We start from the raw sequence: 24,816 nt of genomic DNA, 5'->3' as shown, positions 1-24,816 counted from the left end.
AGATGGGAGCACTGCAAAACAGTTCTTTGAGACGTGTAAAGCCCTCTTCAGCATTAGAATCCCAGGTAAAGGGAGAAGAGGACTTCTTCAGTAAGTGGGTGATGGGCAAGACCACCTCTGAGAATTTGGGGATAAAGCGCCTATAGAAATTGGCCACCCCCAAGAACCTCTGTACCTCTTTGATCGATGTGGGAGAGGGCCAGCTCAGAATAACTTCTGTCTTTCTCTTATCCATCTGAACGCCCTGTGATGACAAGATATACCCTAAGTAGGGTACAGAACTGATGCCAAATAGGCATTTTTCTCTTTTGGCAAGGAGACGATGTAGCTTCAGACGATTAAGGACTTCTGTTAGGTGGGATTTATGTTCCTGTGGGTCTTGAGAAAATACCAGTATATCATCCAGATACACAATAACTGATACGAACATGAGATCTGAGAACACAGGTCCATGAACCGTTGAAAACCAGCTGGGGCGTTGACTAGCCCAAACGGCATCACGTGATACTCATACAGGCTAAAAGGGCGTTCTAAATGCAGTCTTCCATTTGTCACCTGAACGGATCCTTAGCAAATGGTAAGCACTGCGGAGATCTAACTTTGTGAAGATTTTATCTCCCTGCACCACCCCCAAGATATCTGTGATTAGAGACATGGGATAGTGATCCCAAATAGTTACTTTGTTTAATCCTCGATAATTGATGCAGGGTTGGAGATCCAGGGAATACCTCTTGGGAATTAAAAACAGTGGTGCCCCAGCCGGGGATTTAGATGGTCATATGAGTCTGTTCTGTAAATTGTCATCCAGATATGAGCGGGGAGCCTTCCTTTCCACCTGAGACAATGCGAACATCCTACCAAAGGGAACCAATGCGTTGGATATTAGGTCCATTGAACAGTCTTCTGGCCGGTGTGGTGGTAAATTCAGTGGGGTCTTCTCTGCGAAGACTGCCTCGAAGCCAGTAATATCCAACGGAGGAGAGTGTACCCCAACCGTGTTAACCGGAGGGATGGCGTGTGCCTTTGCCTCCATGTAGAGCAAATCTTGAAGACAACTCTTGCGACAGAACAGTGACTCAAAACGTAGACTGTTGGTAGACCAGTCAATCCGGGGATTGTGTTTCCGTAACCATGTTATTCCCAGAATTAACGGAAAGTGGGCGGCACGTATGATATCAAACTGGATCTCCTCAGAATGCTGCTGTATAGACAGTTTTAAGAGTTCTGTAGTATGAGTGATAGTCCCGGAACTAAGAGGGCTACCATCAACACCTTCCACCTTCTGGTCTTCCTTGTGATCTATTCTGCACAGTCCTACCTTGTTGGCCCATATGCTGTCGATGAAATTACCCGCCGCACCACAGTCCAAAAGACCCAAAGCCTCTACTTGCCGTTGATCCACAATGAGCAGAACTTTAAGTACTGTGAGTCTAGAATCCTCTGAAAGATTGGTCGGGCCAACAGATAAAGAAACATAGGTACTGGACGTAACCCCTCGGTATCCCATCCCTCATAGGACCGAGGGCTCTCGTTTCCCGACCTCCGTGAGGGAATTTCCGTACAGTTCCGAATCTGGTGCTGGTCAGACCCACAATAAGCACAAAGCCCCTTTTCTCTTCTTCTCTTTCGTTCTTCAAGGGTTAGAGCCGGTCGAGTAGTGCCAATTTGCATGGGTTCTTCCATCCGTGTCGGTGCAGGCGACGAAGGAGGAGGAATAGTGGTGGTAAGTGCGGAATTGCGAAATCGTCATCTCTCATGTCTTCTTTCTTGAAGTCCGTATTCAATATGGATAGCAGCTGCCAATAGCTCAGAAAAAGAGGCAGGTCGGGGGGATCTTGCCAACTCATCCTTTATGTCTTCCCCGAGGCCTCGCCGGAATATGACAAATTGTGATTGTTCAGGCCATCCCGTCTCAGTGGTCAACCGCTTGAAAGCCGATATGTATGTGAGAACATCAGCCTGGCCTTGGCGCACATCCAGGAGGTCTTCGCAGGCAGCAAAGGTGATCTTAGGCCCTTCGAAAATTTGGTTCAGCGGGGTGACAAAAGACTCGTAATGTTGGAGTACCGGATCAGCTCCTGTACCTAGAGGAGTTGCCGATGCCAAGGCATTCCCTGACATTTCTGCGATCACAAAACCCACGCGGGCGTGATCCGTAGTGATCGTGTTTGACCGGAATGTGATAAGAATACTGCGGGCATCCAGAAACTCCTTCCACCTCTTTGGAGTGCCATCATATTTTCCAGAAGGGAGTGCCATGGGTGGCAAATCAACCTGTATTAGGTCTCGAGCTGTAACCATCTGTTTTAACACATTGTTCTCCGTCTTTAAATTCTGTACCTCAATTGAGAGGTTCCGTACCTCTACTGAGAGGTTCTGTACCGTCGCTACCATCTCCTGTAGCTGCTTGGCAGTAGCCATCCTTTGATCTGGATGTTGCAAACTGTCAACCCGTTGCGGCTGATCCTCCCAAAGTCCCTGACTTTCCTTCTCCTCCTCACCTGAGAGACTAAAGTCTGGAGTGGCAGACGACAGGGGTCTTCAGGCTCTGTAATCATTCTTCTTTCTTCCTTTTTTTTCACAGAATGTGTCTCTCTCTCGGAAGGAAGCCACAGTGAAAAGCTATCTGGCAGCACAACCTTTGACTCCTCTCCTGTGAGGAAATAATGGGGGAAAAATCCTGTTCAGGCACAAAAAAACCAAGCAGCAGTATAGCAGGTGTTGAAGATCCGACCTCACCAAAGCAGAGTGGGAAATGGGCTCTGCAGGCTCCACTGAGAGGCAGGTAAGTGTGTACCCAAGGTAAGTCACCAAAGTACTGTGACAAGCGGCTTGTCAAGAGTATAGTGGGAATCAACATGAAATATGGAACCAGGAATACGATACCAACAGATGCCTGAAAAGGAAAGATATAAGGAAACAGCAAGAGTGAGGGAGAGAAACTGGAGGGAGAGTGAGAGAGAGAAAAACAACCCCCCGCGAGGGAAAGAGGAGCGGGAGGAAGAGACAGGCGTCCCCGAAGGAACACAGCAGAGCAAAGGAGTGCGGCTCATCCGGAGGAAAGCTGAGAACTGAGAGAGTGGGAAACGTCCCGAATAGGAAAAACAGCGGAGCAGAGAAAAGAAAAAAAGCGTTATAGCAACAGAGGAAAGTGCACGGTAGCAGCGAGGCTGACCAAGCAGGGTTGCAACGCACAGCGTTCAGGGAGGGTGTGGCTATTATGCCTCCATGGATGCTGTAACCGCAACACTAGACCGCTGCAGGTGCGGCGTGGAGAACGTGATGGAGTCTCTAATGGCCGCGATGCAGGGGCACACGAGACCACAGGCTCCATGGCAGGCGGCGCATGACCGTTACTCGACCTGCAGGTCTAGCTGAAGTTTAAAGAATTTGCAAGGCCTGACTGCTCTCGCTATTGACTTATTTCAGCAGTACGCAAAACTACTGTATTGTTGCTCATTTCATGTCTTGGGTACAAATAACTTCTGGTGACATTAACAATATTAGTACAAAATTGTTAATCATATGGGTCTGTTTACTAATCAAAAACATTTTGATTAGCAAACTCTGCTCATACATTTTTGAAAACAAATGTATGCCTTGCATAGGGAAATATGATTGTGTTCCCTGCTAGTAAGGTAACTCCTTTTCCCCCTGAAATATAAATCATTAAATCCCCCCCACCTTAGAGAATCCTTCATCAAGGCAACCCCCACAAGCTTGCCTCTTGAGTATCCCAGTTCAAATAGAGATCACATACCTTAGCAAGTCAGGGCCCATCACAGGATAATGCCCTTCCTTGCAGTCCTGCTCATGTAGGAAGTTCCTAATAGGACCGCTGCTCTCGAGGGCCAGTCAACTGCTTCTGGACACTCTCCCAGGTTGCATATCATGTCAGCACCCATCCTTTAAATTGTAATAGCACGTCATGTGGTAGATCAGAATCAGAAGTTGGACAAGGTGGCATTGTGACTGACTCTCTTTTATTGGCAGCTGTAAGTCTACACTGTCCATAGGTCTAAGGTTTTGGCCCTATTCTATAAAAGAAACTGTCAATCGTTATGAAACAAGAAATCCTCTGTCTGAAAGCCTGCGTTAACTTAGATTCTGTCCCCACCACTTATAACAAAACATATAAATCAAACAAAGATACTCTCAGGCCCTCGGCCCTTGCACGTAAAAGGTGGCTGGTTTCGGACCCAAATCCAGGTATTTTTTCTTTCCTAGGGTTCCCCTCCCTTGGTGCACAGTTAATCCAGTGGTCTGATTGTCTTTTCAATTACTCCCTCTCTAGCACAGTTCAGTCAAGTCATATAAGTGTCTTTTATCAGGTTCTAGTCCTTTGCTCCCCCTCTTGGAGAATGTTCCAGGTATCGTCTACCAGCAAGGTTCTGGGCATTCTTGTCCTCGAGGCAGTTTGTTGCTTGTACCCTCCCCTGCCTTGGTTTTCTGTTGCTCTCACAACATTCATACCTAGACTGGAGGGGCTGGATGATGCCATTGCTGTCTAGTTGGCAAGTCAGACCAAATGGCTCCCTGCCCAGCAAGAGTGTAGAGCTGCTACTTGGGCTCCCCTTACAAGTCTTCAACTCTTCCTGCCCAAGCTTCTAGTTTTTCCATACATAAATGTCAGTTATAATTTGGTAGAATAATATCAATGTATATTTAAGGGAATGAATAAATCTTACTCAAGAGGAGCTTTCAAGAAAAGCCCCTCCTCTGTCTGTATCCTTACTCCTTAGATAGCACCAATTTGGAACTTCTCTCTACTGCCTTTTAAAGATGTTGTAACCACCCTAACCTCTTTCAAGTCCACCTTTTATTTAGATTACCTAATTGCAGCCAGATTCTGGAAGGAGCTCCCTTTTTTCTCAATCTCTGCTTTTTTCAACTTGATTCAGTCATCTCTGATTCAAAGGACCTTTCCATATTACCTCAAATAGGACTGATTTCACCGTTACTCAACAAGCATACCCTGGATCCTGATGTCCTCGCCAATTTTCCTCCTATTGCCATTCTCCCTGGACTATAAAAAGGGATTTGGAGAAGGTGGTTGCGTTTCAGCTGAATAATCCCATCAATCAACATCAGTTACTTCACTCGTATCTATCAGGTTTTCACCAATCTCATAGCACTGACACTGCTACTCTTTTAGTGCTAGATGATATTCTGACTATAACCAACTCTGGCGATGCATATTTGTTAGTTCGACTGCACTTGCCTGCTTCGTGTTATACTGTTAATTAGGAGATGTTACTATCTTTTCTTGCCTCTTGGATGAGTCATGAGGGTACTGCAGTGGATTGGTTTCACTCAAACTTAAGCTTTCGGTCCAAATGTGTTTTAATTAAGTCTATACAATCTCCAGTTCCTGTCACTTGGGCTGTCCCTCAGGGCTCAATTCTATCCATGGTTCTGTTCAACTTACATGTTGAGCCTCTGGGTGACAGTGTTTCTAGGTTTAATACTGCTTTTGATCAATTGGCCCTTGAGCTTCAATTGTCTTCATGTGTCATTGGCTAATAATATATGATATGATTGGTTATTTATAATGCGCTTAATACCCAGAGGTTTCTAAGCGCAGACCCAGGGATCGAACCTGTGTTGCTCCGTATGTCTTGCTTCCAAGGCGAGCATGTTCCCCTGAGCTATCCTCCTGAGACTCAAGGTCTGTCTGATTGACATTATATGTATTGTAATTATAATTGTTCTTTTATAACGTGCTTAATAACAGAGACCAGTTTCTAAGCTTGACACTGGAATTCAAAGCTCTGTTGCTATGCGTTGTCGGTATGCAGTCTTTCCATCGAAAATATTTCCATCGAATCATTATCCATCGAAATTCATTAGTTGAAATGCTTTTCCATCAAAAAGCATATTCATTGAATGATTTTCGATCGATTTCCAACTCAAACATACCATTAAAATAGATGTATGTTTCGGTTGGAAATTCAATGAGTTGAGGAAAGGGTTACTTTTTTAAATGGGGTGTGGGGGGGCTACGGGGGAGGACCCCTGGGGGTTGAGTGGGGTTTGGTAAACAATAAATACCACAAGTTACATGGAGCTGTCCAATGCTGAAATATATTAAAGATTTCAGCACTGGACAAGGGTTACATTCTTAAAATGGGGTTTAGGGGGATTAAAGGGGGGACCCCTGGGGGTTGAGGTGAGTTTGGGGGGACCCCCCCAAAATAAATACCACAAGTTACAGAGAGCTGTCCAGTGTTCAAATGGTACATTTCAGCCCTGGACAGCTCCCTGTAATGTTATAACTTTAAGCATGTTTCATCGAATTTCCATGCAAAAAATGTGAAGTGTTTATATAACTAAACCCTATTCGATGCAAGGGTTTCGATGCATAAACACTTTGCACTTTAAGTATGGCAATTTGATGGAACATTTTTTGTTGGATAACTTTTGATGCATTTTATGTTCGATGGTAAATCTTCGATGGAAAGACTAGTAACCTGCGTTGTCTTGCTTCCAAGACAAACGCGCTGCCCCTGAGCTTTCCTCCCAGTTAAAGAATTGTATGGTTTAAGCCAACCTTAAATTTAATTTACTAAAAACTGAATTTGTTCCTGTCGTACCTTTAGGGCATGCACAACATATTAGACATTTGTTGGCTCCCTCGGGAGAGGAAGGTATTCTTCCTACTCCTGCTGCCAAATCTCTTGGTGTGTGGATGGATCACAAACGATCTTTTGATAAAAGCCCAGACAGCTAAATACCAACTTATCTTTCTTCCTAAGTTTATATCTTTTATGCCATTATCCGTTTCGTACAGTTGTTCAGGCCCTGGTTGTTGAACGTGTGGATGGTGGCAATGCCATTCTGGTGGCGCTATCTAAATGTGCCCTTTGCCTTCTTAAGTTAGTTCTTCATTCTGCCACCAGTCTGGTTTCTGGAAAAGAGAAGTTTGACCATAGCTATCCTATGCTAATCGAGCTTCATCGGCTCACTCTGGAAGGCGTTGTTTTACATCAACCTGCTAATCTAGAGGACAGACTGGCGATCTCTGGTGGTTCCATAATCACATGAATTAGACGGTTTTTGTTTTAACAAATCCCAAAGTACTGACATCTAAAACCTTTAAGCAGGTTGTATCTGTTGCCCTGCCTTGTCTGTGCAATTTGCCAACATCTTCTCTCTGCTAACCGCCCACAGGGATGTGTTTTCGGGGGGCTTAAAAAGTTTCCTGTTTTCCACCCAATCACGAACTGAGGATGTTATTTATCCTCCTTATTGCTGTTCATGTCATGTTCTGTGCTCCAGTGCCATCGGGCTAGGAGCACAGAACATAGCACAGAAGTAACCAATTAAACATTTCTTATAATAATAGTGATGATGATAATAATAATACCGTCTGATGCCATACTGTCCTACCGGTCTATGGCTCTTGCAAGATCTTGATCTCTTCTCCACCTTCGTACTTTGTCATTTTCTTTACTTCTTTTTGGATGACTGGGGGTAAACCTTAGAACCTGATCCAATACCATGGAACTCTAATCTAGCTACAGCCCTGGTCTTCTACTGCTGTACTCTCAACATCGGGTCATATTTTGTACTTATACTTTTCTGCAAGGAGCTGGGATGAGCATCCAAACTCTTCTCCTTGTTCGAAGAGGCATTGGCTTCATGGCAGAATTGTCAGATTGAACGTGTCTGGTGTTTTGATGCACTGTGCCTATGAATGTCCATTTTCCTCTGTGTGAAAACTGGAAAATGTATAGGGGGTTAGAGAAGTGCTCGGAACTGGTGATGCACGCGCACTACAGCTACACTGTCCTGTGGTACACTGTGAAGTGGCCAAGGCATGGATGACCAGTATTATGCATTGGGGTTTTCATGTAGCTTCACATCTGCAGAATAATACCAAGTCAGCAGAGTCTAGCTTGAGGTGTGAGATTTCGAGTTACCTAGAATTGTGTGTGTACATGCATGTACTGTGTGGCCGGGGTAATGCTGGAGAAGAGTTCTTCTTACACCATGTAGTAGAAGTTCTATGCATTCAAGTCACGCATTGTGGCCAGCGCGGCCCCTGCAGAGAGTATGTTTGAGTCATCTACTGCTGCCACAAAGGGTAGGAAGTGGTCATTGGAGTCACATTGGATTAACATACAGAACAGCGGTAAAATATTATCAAAATGAGTAAATATATGTGTGCATTCCAGATGTACTTAGGAAAACGCAAGGAAACAATTTCATGCCGTAATTTGCATAATTTTCCCAGTAATTGTAATTGAGTAAACCATTAGATGTGGCAAATAGGATGTAAGATTTCTTTTCGTTTTCTGTACCACACTAAACTATGCCGTAGCATAGCTGCTCTCATGCTCACACCTATTGCCTGCACCTTGGTTTTCATGGTGATAACCCTGGGTCCCATTCTATGGGGCCCTGGGTCTCGTGCCGTGAAACACTAGTGTATAGGAGCTTTACAAATGCCATATCACATCATATCAGGCTGTCTAGCCTAGATCTGTTCACATCTGAACACGTTCATTGTATTCTAGCTTGCCAAACTGTGGCACGCCCACCTCGAGGATCCTAAATCTTAGATCAGTGTCTAAGCAGGTCTGCCTTCATGACCTATGATTCCTCTATCCAGAATTCTCGATTGAGGTTCTGACACAATTCAGAGTGTGGGGCATCCGATTCCCAGGTGAGCTATTGGGGATGAGATGAAGGCCACTGTATACGTAGAAAGGTTGCCAAAACATTGTTATTGTTCCATCATCCAGTGTAGGCTGGGTAGAAGGAGTGTAGGCAGAGAATGCTTCCTGCTGGGGACCATAACCCTCAAAATCTCCTCCCAATTGGGGCTCTTGTCACCCTAATTACAAAACACAAAGTAGCACAAGTTTCTTGGGTCTTAAATAAAGAAATGTCTTCATTAACCCAAAGCTCTAATTAGTGTTTCCATGTCCCCCCACAGCTACCTCCCCCTAGTGTTACTATTTCTGTTTTTTCTGATTCTAGTAGAGAGGTGGGCTAATCCTTGAAGGCTGTTCGTCAGGACTTCTCAGGAAATGCCTTGGTGAGTTTGGTACTGATAGTTCATATTGCTTGGACCAATAGTGGAGTGACGTACCACCAGTTCTTAGAAGACCATTTCGGAAAGGGGGACTGCTTTGTCAGTAAGCCGAGGGGAGGCTGGGTTAAGGTTAAGCACCTCTTCAGTGCTGCTGCCTCCTCTCACAAGTCCCACAGTGCGTGTATCACCCTCTGTGCTGACATTTGCCTTATTCCTAATCCTTCGCAACTCTCTCTATGTCTTTAGCTCCTTTTTTCTCCCAACTCCCGAGCTCCTCATGTCCCCCCTCCTTAGAATGTATACTCTCTCTTAACTCTTCTGATCCACCTTCCACCACCTCCTCCTCAGTTCTAATTTCATGTGCCAATCTCTCTGCTCATCCTTTCCTCATCTCCTCCTGTTCCTCTATGCCTCTCAACTCCTCCTGATCATCTACTCCTCATTTCACCAGCCCTTTCTGCTTCTCTACTGCTGCTTTTACATCCAGCCTCCTCGGCTCCACAAGCATGTCTTTTCTTCAACCATCGGCAAACTTGCTCCTTCTCCAAATCCCACAACTATGCTCCTTCCACGCTTTTTCATATATTCCCCTGACCCTTTCCCCTAGGCCAGTCTCCCTGTCAGGGTCTACACATGGGGGATATTTCTATGTTACTACGAGATTGCCTGGTTTTAAATATACCTTTAATGTCAGACATTTCTAATTGAAGAACAATGTTCTCTCCTGCCTTACTGTCTAAGGACACATTGCGCTGATCAGCCATGCTAGATTTTGCTTGAGTCTCACACATGGGCAAAACTCTGAAGCGAAGAGTGCCTCAGGAGTAATATTTCTCGTCACAGTAATGGTGATAAAGACATCACAAGGGAAGGCCATGGCCACGCCACTTCTAAAAAAATCAAATCTAGTCCCTGAAAACTTGCAGAACTGTTGGCCGGTGGCCGGCCTACCCTGGCCAGGCAAGATATTGGAGCAGATTCTTTAAATCCCAATTGCAGGAATATGTAGCGAGGAAATCTTTATTGGATCCTCTCCAGTCTGGATTACGGCTGGAGTTTGGCACAGAGACTGCACTATTGGCCACGTGGGATGACCTCCTGGAGGTGGCAGACCAAGGAGAATTATCCTTATTGGTTATGTTGGATCTCTCTACAGCATTTCATACGGTGGATCACCATATCTTACTCAGTGGCCTCAGAGAAACTGGAAACATCTCAGATCAAGCGATCAAATGGTTTGATTCTTTGCTTTCAGACCGGCAGCAATAAGTGAGATTGGGAGGGTTTGACCCGGGTTCTCTTCCTCTGGATTGTGGAGTCCCTCAGGGATCCTCGCTGTCCCCCCTTCTTTTTAATCTATGATGGACATACTGAGGAGGCACACGGTTAACTTCCACTCATATGCGGATGACACCTAGGTGTTCATCAAAATAGGGAATGTGGAGGAAGCTTTTCAGAGGGTCGAACGATGTTTGGAAGAAGTTAGTGAGTTGATGTCCTCTGACTAGCTTCAAATTAATGCCAGCAAAACAGAAGTAGCATTGTTCAGGCCCAAACATCTCGTTGACCGTAGAAGGAGCCCACTTCCACCCTGCTTCTTGGGCTCAGACATACAGTTTGCCCGCAAAGTAAAGGCTGAATTTGGCAGGAAGATTTGGGGAGTGAAGCTCAGATGAGCGCCAACGTACAATCAGTGTTCAGTACCTTGCTCTTCCTGCGACAGGCTCTTCCGTTTATTCCTGCGGAGGACCATGCAGTGGTGCTTGGAGACTTGATAAACTCCCGACTTGACTACTGCAATGGCCTTCTCACAAGTATTCCACTAACCCAAGTCCAACGTCTGAAAAAAGCACTAAATTCTAATATAAAACGAACATTTAGAGTAGGGAAGTCCTCTCCTATTTCAAGTTTACGGTAATCTTTACACTGGCTCACTGTAAAGGACAGAATCGACTTCAAAGACCTGGGCTTAATTTTTAAATGTGTACACAATCTTGCTCCATCAGACTTAACCAGAAACAATGTGCAGCTATCAACCAAACGGTAGGCTGCGGTCAAGTGACAAATTGTTGCTGGAAATTCCTCTCTTTAACTGTGTGTCAAGGGGGCACGGCATATTTGGAGTGTATGGGCATACATTGTGGAACAGTTTTCCCTTGGAGATTTGTGCCCTTAAATCTCTCTTTCAATGCCGCAAGGCCTTAGTAACAAAACTGTTCATGTAAATGGACGGCGGGATCTACTGTTTGAGACTGGCTAGTTAGAATGTAGTGACTGCCTCTATAGCATGTTTCTTTCCCCAATGCTTTTGATTTACTTCCCAATCTGCGCGTAAATACAATTTAGTTTGTCAGGTGCACTATACAATTGTAAAAAAAAAAAGGAGGCGGGGTGCATTGGGAGTAATCTCCCTCCTCACAGTCCCATTGCTGAAACTACCAAGAGTGAGGAGGGAAATAAAGGGTAATCTTCCTCATCAGAATAATCGAAAGGAAGATTTCAAAAGCGAAAAGGGTCTCAGGAGAAATCTCCCTCATCACAATAACCATAAGAGAGACATTGAGAATCAAGGAAGTAACAATAGTGTTGTTAAGAAACGTAAAAGAAGACAAAGACACTTTGGGAGTGATCTCTTTTCTTTCATTGCTCAAGGAGAAGACCAGAAAACCCTGGGACTGTACATTGTATTGAAGAGGAAGACCTGCTGGACAATTGGTCGAGTCAAGGGATGTCCCTGGGAGGAATTACTTGAACGCTATCACCAGAGACTATTCGAAAACAGCTTTTAAGACCAATACAGTTTGTCCAGGAGAAGGGAGTCCTTCTCCTGGTCTCACCTTTTGTTGAACAAGAAGGTATTTCAAAATATTTTTAGAAAACAACCCCAAGGCTGAACCAGCAGAACCAGAAGAAGGCAGTCATTCTCTTGGTGACCTTCTTATGTTTACTGAATACCTCTGGTTAGTGGTAGGGTCAGAGTAGGATAGATTTTGGACAGAGGACGGACACTTTAGTTGACAACCTCCCTGATGATGAGCACTTGAGTTAGAATTCAGTTAGGTAGGGCAAACCCTTTAGCTGTTTGGAGAGAATGTTCCTTTTCCTTTTGTTAAATAAACATTATTGAGTTAAAATGCCACGCCTTTGTCCGACTCCCTCTTCTGACTTATCACCCATGTCAAAATTGCCAGTCCCTAAACCTTTAAAAATGGTCAGCTCTTCAATTTGATGTCCTTCTCTGGGTATGGTCTTCAAAAAAGCCTCAATTACGGTTTCACTGAATACATAGTATTGCCTCATCTATACTAATAGTGAGCATTGATATATTGCACACCATAGCTAGTTGTTTCTTTGCTCTCTAATGGCAACACCACTTGAAACCGAAGTCCCTCTTCTAATCTTTGTCTGGATACAGACACATTTTTGATAGGTTCTAATCTTCATCCACTATCTATACTATGGTATGTGTAGCTTTCTCCTTACTACCAGTTGGTCTCCTGGATCCATGCTTGGGCACGTTTGCATTTTGTGAGGCAGTTAATCTGAGTCCTCTTTCTAAACTGGGTTATGTGAACCTTTTTTCATACAATATCTGTCTTGCAATTATACTACAGCCTATATACCTTTCCTTGTGGATGCTATTGATAAATAAAAGTCATGTAATAGTCATGCACTGATAATGTTGCCCTGGAAATGCTGGATGTTTAATATTCTGATTACAGCCAGAACGAAGAGGGTAAAGGGACTGAAAAGGGGTACCCATGCTTAATTTGATTGCCGAAAGGTGGACTATAAACTATGGTTTGGGATCGCAACGAGGTGGTTGTGACCAGATATTCTGGATCCCTTAATAATAATAATTTGGCATTTAGATAGCGCTACGAACCCTCAGGTATCTGAGCGCTGCTTATTATTACCCACGGTGTGTGGTGCTCATTTATCGACCTCGGAAGGATGAAAGGCTGAGTTTGGCCCCGCCGGGATTCGAACCTGCGTTAGCAGACTCTGCACCGATGTCAAAGCGAGTGCTCTACTCGCTGTGCCACTTGACCGGACTGGATGTATTGTATTTGGTTCAGTGGAGGGGGGGTCCCAAAGGTGTCTGTGACCTGGGCACCCAAAGTGCTTACGATGGTCCTGACACAAACACCGGACAAGCAAGCCAGCATCTCCTACACATTCCACTCTCCTCTTCACGTCTGCACTGCACCCTCCATCGCCACTTTCAGAAAGATCCTCAAAACATACCTCTTTCCCCACACATTGCCCTGCGCTTCCGCCTCCACTGCTACTATGTGTCCCTCCTAATCTTCCTTTCCTATCCAGAAAGTATTTTATAACTTCAGTTTCACTTCCCACCTCTTCACCCTTTCAACCTTGAAAGGCACTCCAAGACCTTCTGGGTAGGGCAAGTGCTGAACAGAAATTCCAATAAAATAAAATACGAATGATGGTTTATCCGAAGCAGTGAGCGGTCACCTACCCTAGCCTGAAGAAGGAACTCTGAACAACTTAAAGGAGAATGAATGCAGACAATCTAGGTAATTGGAACTAGTAATTTTGCTCCAGCAGGTGCATCATCCCACTGAGCAATCTAATAGGGGACACAATTAATCACAATTATGTTCCTTTGAAGCTGATTATTAGTGCAATGGAGTTGTGTGAAATGCAATACATTTCATTAGACATTGGAAGTATGCCAGGGTATTAACCCAAGGTCTTATTTATTTATAATTGGTCTGAAATTGTCAGCCGCTGACACTTTGTAAACTGGATCCTATGTCGTCTGCCATACCAGTCATGTTGTGATTCATTGATCAACTTAAGAAATTAGGCCCCACAAAAAAACACACATCTCCCTCTTTCAAAGTCATGGTACTTTTGACGCTGTCTTCAGTAAGAAGTGCAGGCTTCCAACAGCAAATCCCTACAATCTCCAGCGAGCAGGTCTGACCCACTGTCATCCTACGGTGGGGCTCAGTCAAACCATGTGTGTCATGCTTTTTGTGGGTTGTGGACTGGGCATGTACCCTAAGACCTTGACCCTCCTCTTCTAAAATTCTCCAACGGTCAACTCATATGGGAGAGGAAACATTACCTGCGGGAATGAGAGGCACAATGAACCTCAAATCCAAATTCTGCGTCTGTGTTATTGAGCGTATAAGGTTTATGGTCACAAATTCTTTAATGTTAGGGAGGGTATTGTGAAAAATAAAATGAGCACCAATTATCTACTCAGTCATTCAGGCAAACACAGCCTAATTGTCAAATACAAAAATATAAAGATCTGTGGTCCTTTTTATGTTCCAAAAATGCTCTCTGATTTTATGCAAAGTAGCCATAAACCCTCATTAGGGCTACTTGTATACTTCCCTTTTCTCCTAGCGGCATATCGAAAGAGTAGAAGAAGAGTGTACCAGACTGTCCACCTTGAAATGTTAACACATCAGAAAATAATATAAATGGTTATTCTAGATTTTGACAACATACTTTGCTCAATATGACAATTGTAACATTTTTAATATGACTACAGTATAGTATGTACACTGCAAACGAAAATTAGAAACACACTTTTTTTTATTATTTTTATTAAAATGTCTATGGTTTATATCTTAAACCTTACATTTATATATCAATTATTTAGTTCAGTAAAATATTCTCTGTCAAAGGAAGCACATTCTTAATGTCCACTATTTGTTTTGCTTCTTTTCCATTATTTAAAATGTAATTAATGTATTCATTATATCAGCATTAATGTCTGTCCAGAAGCGAATGATAGTCGTTACCACTTTTCTGTTGTTGCCCATTAATATTTGTGACCATCGCTCATTAACATCTACCAATTTAAAAAAAGTGCCTGTTTACAATGTTAGTACAATTAAATAATGTCCTTTTTAAATAGCTTAGTTTACCAAGATTAGACACCATTTATTCTCTAAAAATATCCTTTCTTCATGGAAAGTGTTGTGCTCCGATTAGAACGAATGATTTGTTCCTTCTGCCAGCACCAAGGCAAGGTTTAATTTGGCATTTTGCATGCTGCCCACTGATTGGTTGGGAATGCTGTGGACCCCACACATTTGTTGCAGTATGCACGAACACTAATAGTTAACAAAAAATAGAAAGTAACAAACATGATTGCAGACCCTGCAACCTGAACCCCTGGTACCTTACATGGTCCTTCAGAGGCCCAATACTCCAGTAGATCCTGTCTGTATCCCCATTCAATCACTTCCACGTATATGGGCACTGTTCCCTCAGCGTGATAGCTATATTCCTGCTGGACACAATCCATGACAATGTATGCCTAAAGGCGGGTTCCCTCCCAAGGGTATACCCCGTCGCTTCCGCACTCAATCTAATTTTAACTGTAAAGGAAAAAACAACGCACCCACTCCCAATCCTTCAAGATATCTGTGTATTTCTCTGGTCACACTGCTGTCAGCAACGGCTGGGGTGATTCTCGCAAACACGCATCTGACAATGCGACCCTCGCCCAAAGAGATAGAGAAATAAAGTAAATGTGTTTTTGCTGCACCTTTTGTACCAGTTTTTCTTTCCAACAAAAGGTGGGGGAGAGCCCCTGCACCCCTCTTCCCTCCAGCCACTCCCCATACCATTTTGGCCCACCCAAACAGCCCACTGCATGTTGCGGCAACATTTCAGTTAAAGAAGTGTGGTGAATAACTTCTGCAGTGACGGTTCCACAGTAAAATGACTGGATACCACAGGAACAGCTAGTTGTCATTATTAATGTATCAATTATTTATATTGTATTCATGGCAAAATGCATGTTAGTGTTTATTTCCTGCAAAACAGAAAGGTGTTGGCTAGAAGGTTTTGAATGAAACATAACCTCTGGCGTTGCTCTAGACAACCATCCAGACCATCATTTGTCAGCCTACCCCGCCTTTACAGAAGGAGAAAAAATGGGTGTCATAATATTTCTGCTTAAGTGATGGAGGGTGGGCCCAGGTGTGGGTACCTTGCTCGTTGCACCCTCGAAACCAAGCTGCGCCTCAGTGATGAGTCCCAACAAGGTTGACACATGTCTGAGGTTACTTGTGCTTCCCTGCGGAAAATACATGGCCTGGCAGTTAGGAGCGGTCTGCTCCGATTGGTTGCAGCTCCAATCCTGATTTGCATACTGTTGAGGCAATCATCATGAAAACTAGCAACAGACTGCATAAGCATGCAAATGAACATCCAAAATGAGCCATCAAATTGAGCTCAGTGAGGAGTCATTTTAGACCCTCTGCAGCACATGTTCCAAAGAAACAAGAAGCCTGACATTGCCCAGCTGAGCCTATATTCTGCCTAAAAGTAAACACATGGACACATTCTACCACTGCACACAGCCCTACAGATAAGGGGGGGTTAGGACACTTTTACTCCCTAAAAATAGGCAAATGCTCCCAAAAAAAAATTGGAAACAGACATGCAGAACTGTATGCCTCTGCTTTCAGTCTCACAGCTCAATGGATGTGTGAGGACCAGTAGTGCACAGGAAGAAACTGCGATTATTGCTGCTTGGTCGAAAGAAGTAAACGTGTATCTTTTAATTGTAATTGGCTTTTTATAACGTGCTTTAACACTCAGAGGTTTCTAAGCACGGATTCGGGATTGAACCTGCGTTGCCCCACGCCATCTTGCTTCCAATCTGAGCACGTTGCCCCTGAGCTATCCTTCCGAGACCGAAATGTGAATGAATAACTAGGAGCAAAGAAATAATTGCAAAAACATTTCCGTTTTCCAGTTAAAATGTATTTTTACTCGCTTATAAAATACAATCATTGGGAATTGGAATTACATTTTAACTCCCTAATAATTATTTTACTCCCAAATTAAAAAAATAGGGAGTAATATCTGGAGCACTGACTGCACAATAGAAAATATAACTAGAAGGAAAATGTCTACCTAGAGTCGAGTGACTCCTCATTTCACGGAACTGAATGCAAACATTCACCAAACACCGTCTTGGCGGGCAGTTTAATGGCATCAAGTTTGAACCAGGACCTTCAATTCTTCACTGCCTTCTTGGCTGATAAAAAGAGTCATCAAGTCTGTCTGCAAAGGCCAAAGAAATGCAAATATTCTCTAAAATAACTTCACGTCTAGGAAACAAGTAGTATTTGTCTGACTTTTAAACAGTCAGCTGTCAGCAAGTGACAGCCTTTTATCAAGTACATTTTTGATTTTGATTATGATATTGCATGGTGTGGTCCACAATGACAGCAAAAATTGGGAACTCTCTGTACTTTCTCATAAGATTTTATACCTGCCATGTGAAACTCCAAAATGTTGCACTATGGGCCTCATTCCGAGTGTGGCGGTCTGGTAAAAAAGTGCCGGTATCCGAGGATACTGTCACTTTACCGGGCCGACCGACTACGGGAGTGCCGGCGGGGCACCTGGGTTACCTCCAGCTAAATGGTGGCAGTAAGCCAAGCGTGTTACTGGCCAAAAAAGCCCTTGTTAACGCCACCGGCCAGTTGTGGTAATAACAGCAAATCCCTCACGGAGTCCTATTGGACGCCATGAATGGGGATTTACACCGCTCCACCGGCACCCGTAATCCGGCGGCACCGGGTGACGGAAACGGTAACACCCTTTGCCCGTATCCTGGAGGCTCTACCACCAGGATGCTGGCAAGGTTGTAATGAGGCCCTATATACAGATATACAGACTTACTTGTAACGTGGACAAGTATAGACCCCAAGCCCTGGCGCATGTATGTTTGTATTGGGTTTGGAGATCACAAACCTGGCTGGCAAGCAATGGAGCGCAACTACCCCCATGGCCGCTGGCCGAGATGACGAGTGGCATTCATCCAGCCTAAGGACCAACCAGCCAAAAAGTAAATCACAGAGAAATAAAATAGGCTAAACACTTATTTTCTAAGGGATTAATACCAATGTGGCCCCAGTTTTTTCTTCATTGCAAGTATTTCGTCAAATCCTAAAGACTTCACTGAATGTCAGCCCTTGAGAGGCAGAGGCAACAGCTGGTTTTGATGAAGGGCCCAGTGACACACTGTCGCTAACCACCAAATATGATCAAACTTGAAAAGGACGTAGAGGTGCTTATACACATCCTCGGCCCAAAAGTTAAACACATTAGCGGCAATTAGTAATTCACTGGACTTCATATGTTGCCTTTCTCTGATGATCCACAGGTGCTGAACGAGAGTCAATAGCCTGCACCTCGTGTCAACTGTCCAATCTCTCCCACCTTTGCCAGATGAGGGGAGTGAGGCGCCACGGGGTGAAGTGTGGATGCCGGGATTAGAGCCCAGGTGCGACTCATCAGTGGGGTATTCGGCAGTCCCACTTGCAGAGTCTCCACGCAAAATCACATCAACTTGGAAAGCCACCAGGCCCATCCATTCCCCCCATCTGCGCTCTCGATCTGCACTGCCTTACTGTGTGGGTGCCCTCTGATGCACTGCTAAATTCTCTTCCGTATTGGCTATTGTTTGGCACTGCAAGTACCGCCTATAAGCTGAAACTATTGGCATGGGAAAGGACAATGTCCCAGATACGGGTTGCCAGGCGGGACACCCAGCCTGCGGGGGTTTGTTTAGCTTTGGACCCTGCCATGACTATGCTAGTCCTTATGGCCATCTCCACACAGTTCCTGCCCAAAGCACACACTCCAATGATCTCTTTAATCTAGGTCTGAGCTTAAAAGGGGATGCCACTGTGTTTCATGCCTGTCTCACATCAGCCTACAGTATTAGATTGTGTATGTGCCTTTAACTGTCCCACCACTGTATTTTATACCTATCTCACACAAGCATAGCAACACACTCTCTAACCGTGCTACCGCGTGCACATTCCTATCGCCCCATCTCGCCACCACTGTGCTTAGCTCTGCAACAGCACCCTGTCCACAACATACAATTTCTACCCGCCTACACACCACTACTAGGCGATGGCCACTAACATGGCCACACACCTACCTAACACTCTACCCTGCTCACAAACTATCCCCCCTACAGCCTTCCTCCCAGCCTTCACCACAGGTGTACCACACCTTGCCTCACTAAGGGACACCTCATCTCAGCTATCTAGCACTGCCCGCTCTCAGCCAACACAACAAACCCATGCTCACACGCTCTCACCACCTTTATACCTAAGGAACCAGAGACTAGGATCCCGCTCCATCAGGGCGTCCACCACCCTGAACAAACTCTCAGCGAAAATCACTAAACCTATCCCTCTTTCAACTATCCCCAAAGCTAGATGCAAAGAACCAAGGACCAAACACCCACTCATCATGGCCAAACCTTTACCGAGTAACAACTCCCCCTCGGAAATTCAGCTTGCACTCATCAATGCCAGGTCAATGCAAGCCCACGCCACAGAAATCCATGATTTGATCAATGACTTGGAGCTCGATGCATTAGCCATCACTGAGACCTGGCTACATGAAGCCTCTAGTCTGGCCATATGCCAATCCCTACGCCCTGGTTACACAATCCTCCGCCAAGACAGACCCACATACAAAGGCGGTGGGGTCGCCCTCATAATCAAAGAAACCCTCAAGGCTGGACAAATCAAGTCCGCCACTTCCGACAACTTTGACGCTCTCTCTGTAAAAATCTCTTTCTCTCCAAATGACACCTTGACGATGCACCTAGTATACCATCGTCCAGGCCCACTACTCGACTTCCAAGCTAATCTTTTACACCTCATAGGCAATAACCTCAAATCTAACACCAGAGCCATTCTCCTAGGAGATTTCAACCTCGGCTTCAAGGATAAAAAAGACAGACAAAGCAAACCCTTTGATAAATCTCTCCTTGAATTAGAATTCATTCAAAAAGCGGACTCCCCCACACATATCAAAGGATGCATACTAGATTGGTTAGCTGACCACAACTGCGGGGTTGACATTAGCTCTAACACCCCACGACCATGGACAGACCCCCACCTCATCCACTTCAACCTTCCTTCACGAGTTGCAACCCATCAGAATCCTCCTATGCCAGCTTCCACCGCTAGGTCGAAAAAAATGCTCACTAAAGACAGAATCCTACCCTTCCTGGAAGCATCAGCCCTAGCACTACCACTCTCCACCGACCCCACAGAACTGGTCGATCTCGACAACAATATCCTCAAAGAAGCAGTTGACACCATTGCCCCACTAGAGAAGAAAAGACCAAAAAGTATCAAACACGCCAACTCCTGGTACAATCAAGATCTCCTTGACCTAAAAGCACTCAAAAGGCAAGCCTCGAACAAATGGCAATCCTGCCCCTCTGCCTCCACACGCGACTCCTAGCTTTCCATTGCCAAGCAATATAAAAACAGCATCGCCACAGCAAAAGCGGCTGCCTACAACATCAGAATAGACAAAGCCAAATCCCAATCCAAGGAACTCCTTGCCATTTTTCATGAACTGGTCGTCCCCCCTTCATCCACACAGCAAACTGTAAAGGATGAGAAATGGTGCAACGACATCCAACACGCCATGTTGGGCAAAATTCACTTACTCCAAGAAAAAATTAAAATTAATCTCAACAACCTGCCCAAGGCTGCCCCTCCAACGAACACCACCTCCGAACCAAGTCCCTCTAACACTCAAGATACTAAGCCTCCGCCCTCTACCTTCAGAAATGTAACCATTCCTGAAGTCATATCAATCATGAAGCATATAAAACCATCGCTATGCAAAGGTGACATCTGTCCAGCAGACATAATCAAAGACTGGGCAGCAGCACTAGCTCCCTTCATCACAGCCTTTATTAACACTTCATTTGCTCTGGCACTGTACCCTCTTCCCTTAAGGAAGCATGGGTCTGGTCACTGCTAAAAAAAAACAAAAAACACTGGACCTTGACTCCCCTAATAACTACAGGCCCAACACCACTGTGCCATTCCTGTTGAAAATTCTTGACAAGGCTGCATATCTTCAGATCCAGTCCTACCTAGAATTGCACAACATCCTGGGAAAAAGGCAATCTTGTTTTCGTCCTCGGCATGGCACTGAGTCAGCCCTGCTCGACTTGAAAAACCAACTACTTCAAAACATGGACAAGGGTAAATCATCGCTTCTTCTGCTCCTCGACCTGTCGGCTGCGTTCGACTTGGTTATCCACAAGATCCTAGGGAAACACCTCACAGACTCTGCTCACTTCTCCTGTGAGGCCACCACCTAGATAACCTCCTTCTTAGATGGCCGAGCTATGAGGGTCTTCTCAGACCAAGCATCAGCAGCTCCGTCCCCCATTGGTTGTGGGGTACCACAAGGTTCATGCACCTCCCCTACGCTTTACAACCTATTCAGCCAACCACTATTCAATGACTTAGAAGAATTCGGCATAACGTTCAACAATTATGCCGATGATACACAAATTCTTCTCCCACTTTCGGGTGACTACCAGCAGGACCTCAAAACCCTACAAAATACTTACGCCATCATACAGGCCTGGATGGCAGCAAACAGCCTCTGTCTCAATGGGCACAAAACAGAAATCTTACTGGTTGGCCCCAAAGAGACCCTAAAAAAACTAGACAGCAACTACTGCAATTTCAAAATAGAGAACACCATAATCATAGTCTCCTCCGCGGTAAAAACCTTAGGAGTTTACTTAGACTCAACCTTGTCCATGGTTAGACATGTTAGATACATCTCCTCCTCAGCTTCACTCACAACCAAAATTATCAATGCGGTAAAACCCCACCCCTCTGCCAAGAACTGCCTCAACATTGCCAGGGTTACCATAGGAGCAAAACTTGAATATTGTAATGTCCTCCTACTTGGCACATCCACCAAAAAAACAAACAGATTACAAATAGCACAAAACAATGCGCTTAGAGCAGCCCTCGGTATCCGCAGGAGAGAACACATCTCTCAGGCAAGACAACAGGCCCACTGGCTCCCAATCAAAGAGCTCATACTGTTCATGACACTCACAATCACTCATAAATTCCTTTCGCAATCAGCACCTTCCTACCTAGTTGAACGAATACACCAAGCTCAAACACTCAGACCCCAACGAGGCATTTACTCACACCAACTCACAAACCCTGCCTTCAACAGAGCCAAAGCAGGTGGATCCAGTTTCGAAGTATTAGCACCAAAATCCTGGAACTCACTATCACTTGAATTAAGATCTGAAACTTCTCTCATGGTCTTCAGAAATGCTCTCAAAACCAAACTGTTTAAGTAGACCCTACTCGCTTCGCTGTTTCCATGTAACCTCAGAACATGAGCACTGTATATGCCTAATCTGTATACCTGCACATCAAATGTTTAAGTGAATATTCTGTAACAGCGCCTCGATGCCCGAGGGCAGTTTGCGCACTTTATAAATGGAAATAAATAAATAAAAGTTAGTGCTAAGCAGTCTTCTGAAAGGAAATGGCTTAATTGCAGCTAAACCAGCTCCAGGTGCAATACAAATGTCTTAACCAAGTGTGCCTTCAGCCACCTGAATTACAAACAATATGTGGGTCCTTCAATGAGTTCCTTGAACTGAATGCTTGTTAAAATCTCGTGAGTGAAGGGAACGCTGACAGTTTTGGCTATTGTGGAGGCATTAGATAGGCACGTGCCAGGTACTTCCATAACATGCCCAGGTAGTACAAAATATTTGCCTACTGTTGCCATTTTTTGGCCAGGTAGGAACATTATGGAAGCGCCATGGAAGTATCTATCCCACGTTTTAACAAAAGCCCCCATGGTTTGCTTTGCCTTTGCTTGTTTTATTCTTATTTTTGTTCTCCATATTGTCTGATGACATTTGCAGTCGTCATCTTTTACTCGACGAACAATTTTGTAGTATTATTCGCGAGCCTCCCGTTTCAGTCTCACTTCGAGTTCTAGCAAAAACCTTCAGGAGAAAAATGGCAGCCTCTTCATCCCCACCCGGAGATTGGCAGTTGGACTGCATCACGCCCCCACATCCCTGCCATATTGTCAATTTTCTAGACTTTTTAAAATCTTGAGGAAGAAGGGCACAATGCACCTCTCCATTGTCTCGTTTAATTTTGGATGGGATAGTTAAAACCAATCCAGTGTGAAGTGCACGGAGGTGGAGAGAGGAGTGGCGCAGTACACAAAGCTATCCTGTCCTATTTTTGACGAGAAGGCGAGGTGGCACTTTAAGAACAGGCGCTTTTTGACTTGTTTCCATTATCCGTGCACCTTCCAAATGCCACTCACCTGTGACATGAGCCGCTCCCAGGAGAAGTGCCAGCGAGGCCCAGTGTACGGCGCCGTGCGTCATGACGCGACTCTGCACTAGCCTCGCAGTGGAAATGGCGGGGAAGCTGGCTGGCTGGCTGGCTGTCTGTCTGTCTCTCTGCAAGGCCCGAGGAGCAGCAGGGTACTGACACGGGAGGCGCGTGCCCGGGCCCCCACTGCAACTCAGAGTCTCGCTGGAGAAGGAGGAGAATGCAAAGGTGGTGGCGGTTGTGAAACCAGATGGGGCCTCCAGAGGCCTCCTCTCTGGGGGTGACAAGGCAGGGACAGGTTTTTATGAAACCATCTGTGGTTTTGATCGATACTTATTGAAGAGACTTGAAGCACTGGATGCGTCCAGGTGCAGCGCGCCTCCTCGCCGTGCCGCCTTACAGGGCGACATTGGCTGTCATTGGGGTACCAGTTACAATGGGAAATAAATACTAGCGAATATTACACCTTTTAGACTTGGAGGCATGAGGAACCTGGCACAGAGCAGTACAATACATCCAAATAGGATCTCTATGGCTGGTTTATGGGATCTGTCCGATCTCATCTCGGGATATCAAAGGCAGGCCAATGTACCAGTAGGGCAAGGCGCGAGCACAAGTAAACCGAAATCTAATCAAGCTTCAGCTGGAGAGACAACCTGTCAGTGAAGTGGTGATGCAGGGAAGGATCCTTCTCTTAACAACCGCACCCTTCAACTCCATTCACGGTCTATCCTCCACTATGGCACTCTTGGCTCAGACTTGGCAGTCACAGAATGACCATTCTGGAGTTTGCACTGGGGTAAAAGTATTAAGACATCCAGGCAAATAAGCCACCAAGCTCCCAGGGTTGCACGGGCGCACGTTGAAGCCCCTCGTGCATCCAACATTACATTATGTACTACTTGCAATTCTCCACATCTGCCTTGTAAACCCAAGCCAGTTATCGCAGCACTTTAAGACATATGCGTTTCCAGAGCTATGGTCCACCTAACAGGACTGGCACGCACTCATGCTACCGCAAAGCATTCTTCCCCCATTGCATCCCTCCATCCCTGTATTTGAGGCATCTATTTCCGTGTTCCCACCCTTGTATATCCCCTGCTAATTTTCTTCTTTCCAGCAGACTACCCTCTGGAAAACCTGGGGGTCTGAGGGGGGCGGGGCGCAGGGGGCACACTTCTTTCCAGAAGACGACGGTCTAGCGGGAGGGCACTGTATGCCACTCCAAGGACAAGCCTGGGTGCTCTGTTACCACTAGTATCCTGGCATTGCACACTAAAAAAGCACATTGGCATGACATATTAACATGCTCTGCATGGTTCTACGTAATTTTAATGAAGAATTTGTATTCAAGATATTTTTTACCGAAATTTCTTTTTATTTGGGGGCTCAAGCCCTCCGTTTCCCGTGTTTCTAAAACCCACTAACCCCCTACCCACCCATTTGACCCCTTACCCCTCCTCATAAATATATTTATTTTAAAAATCTGTATTTTTTAATTAAAAATGTTTTGGTAAAAAATGCCTCGAATAAAAAACCTCTGTAAAAATCACCGGATACTGCTCTGCATCAAGTGGACCAGAGTATTCAAAT

General features: G+C 45.0%; 1 protein-coding gene across 1 annotated transcript in view; it reads right to left on the bottom strand.

Moving 5' to 3' along the window:
* JCHAIN (joining chain of multimeric IgA and IgM) overlaps positions 1 to 23,423 on the bottom strand; it is a 144,771-nt gene extending 121,348 nt beyond the window's left edge. The window contains exon 1 of the mRNA XM_069626293.1: positions 23,213 to 23,423. Within this exon, the coding sequence (XP_069482394.1) occupies positions 23,213 to 23,276 (64 nt within the window). The 5' untranslated portion in view covers positions 23,277 to 23,423. The remainder of the gene's footprint in view (positions 1 to 23,212) is intronic.
* Between the last annotated feature and the right edge of the window lie 1,393 nt (positions 23,424 to 24,816).

Source organism: Ambystoma mexicanum, chromosome 6p (genome assembly GCF_040938575.1).
Source record: "Ambystoma mexicanum isolate Mex_15411 chromosome 6p, UKY_AmexF1_1, whole genome shotgun sequence".
NCBI classification, from domain to species: domain Eukaryota; kingdom Metazoa; phylum Chordata; class Amphibia; order Caudata; family Ambystomatidae; genus Ambystoma; species Ambystoma mexicanum.
This window is presented reverse-complemented; position numbering and strand designations above follow the sequence as displayed.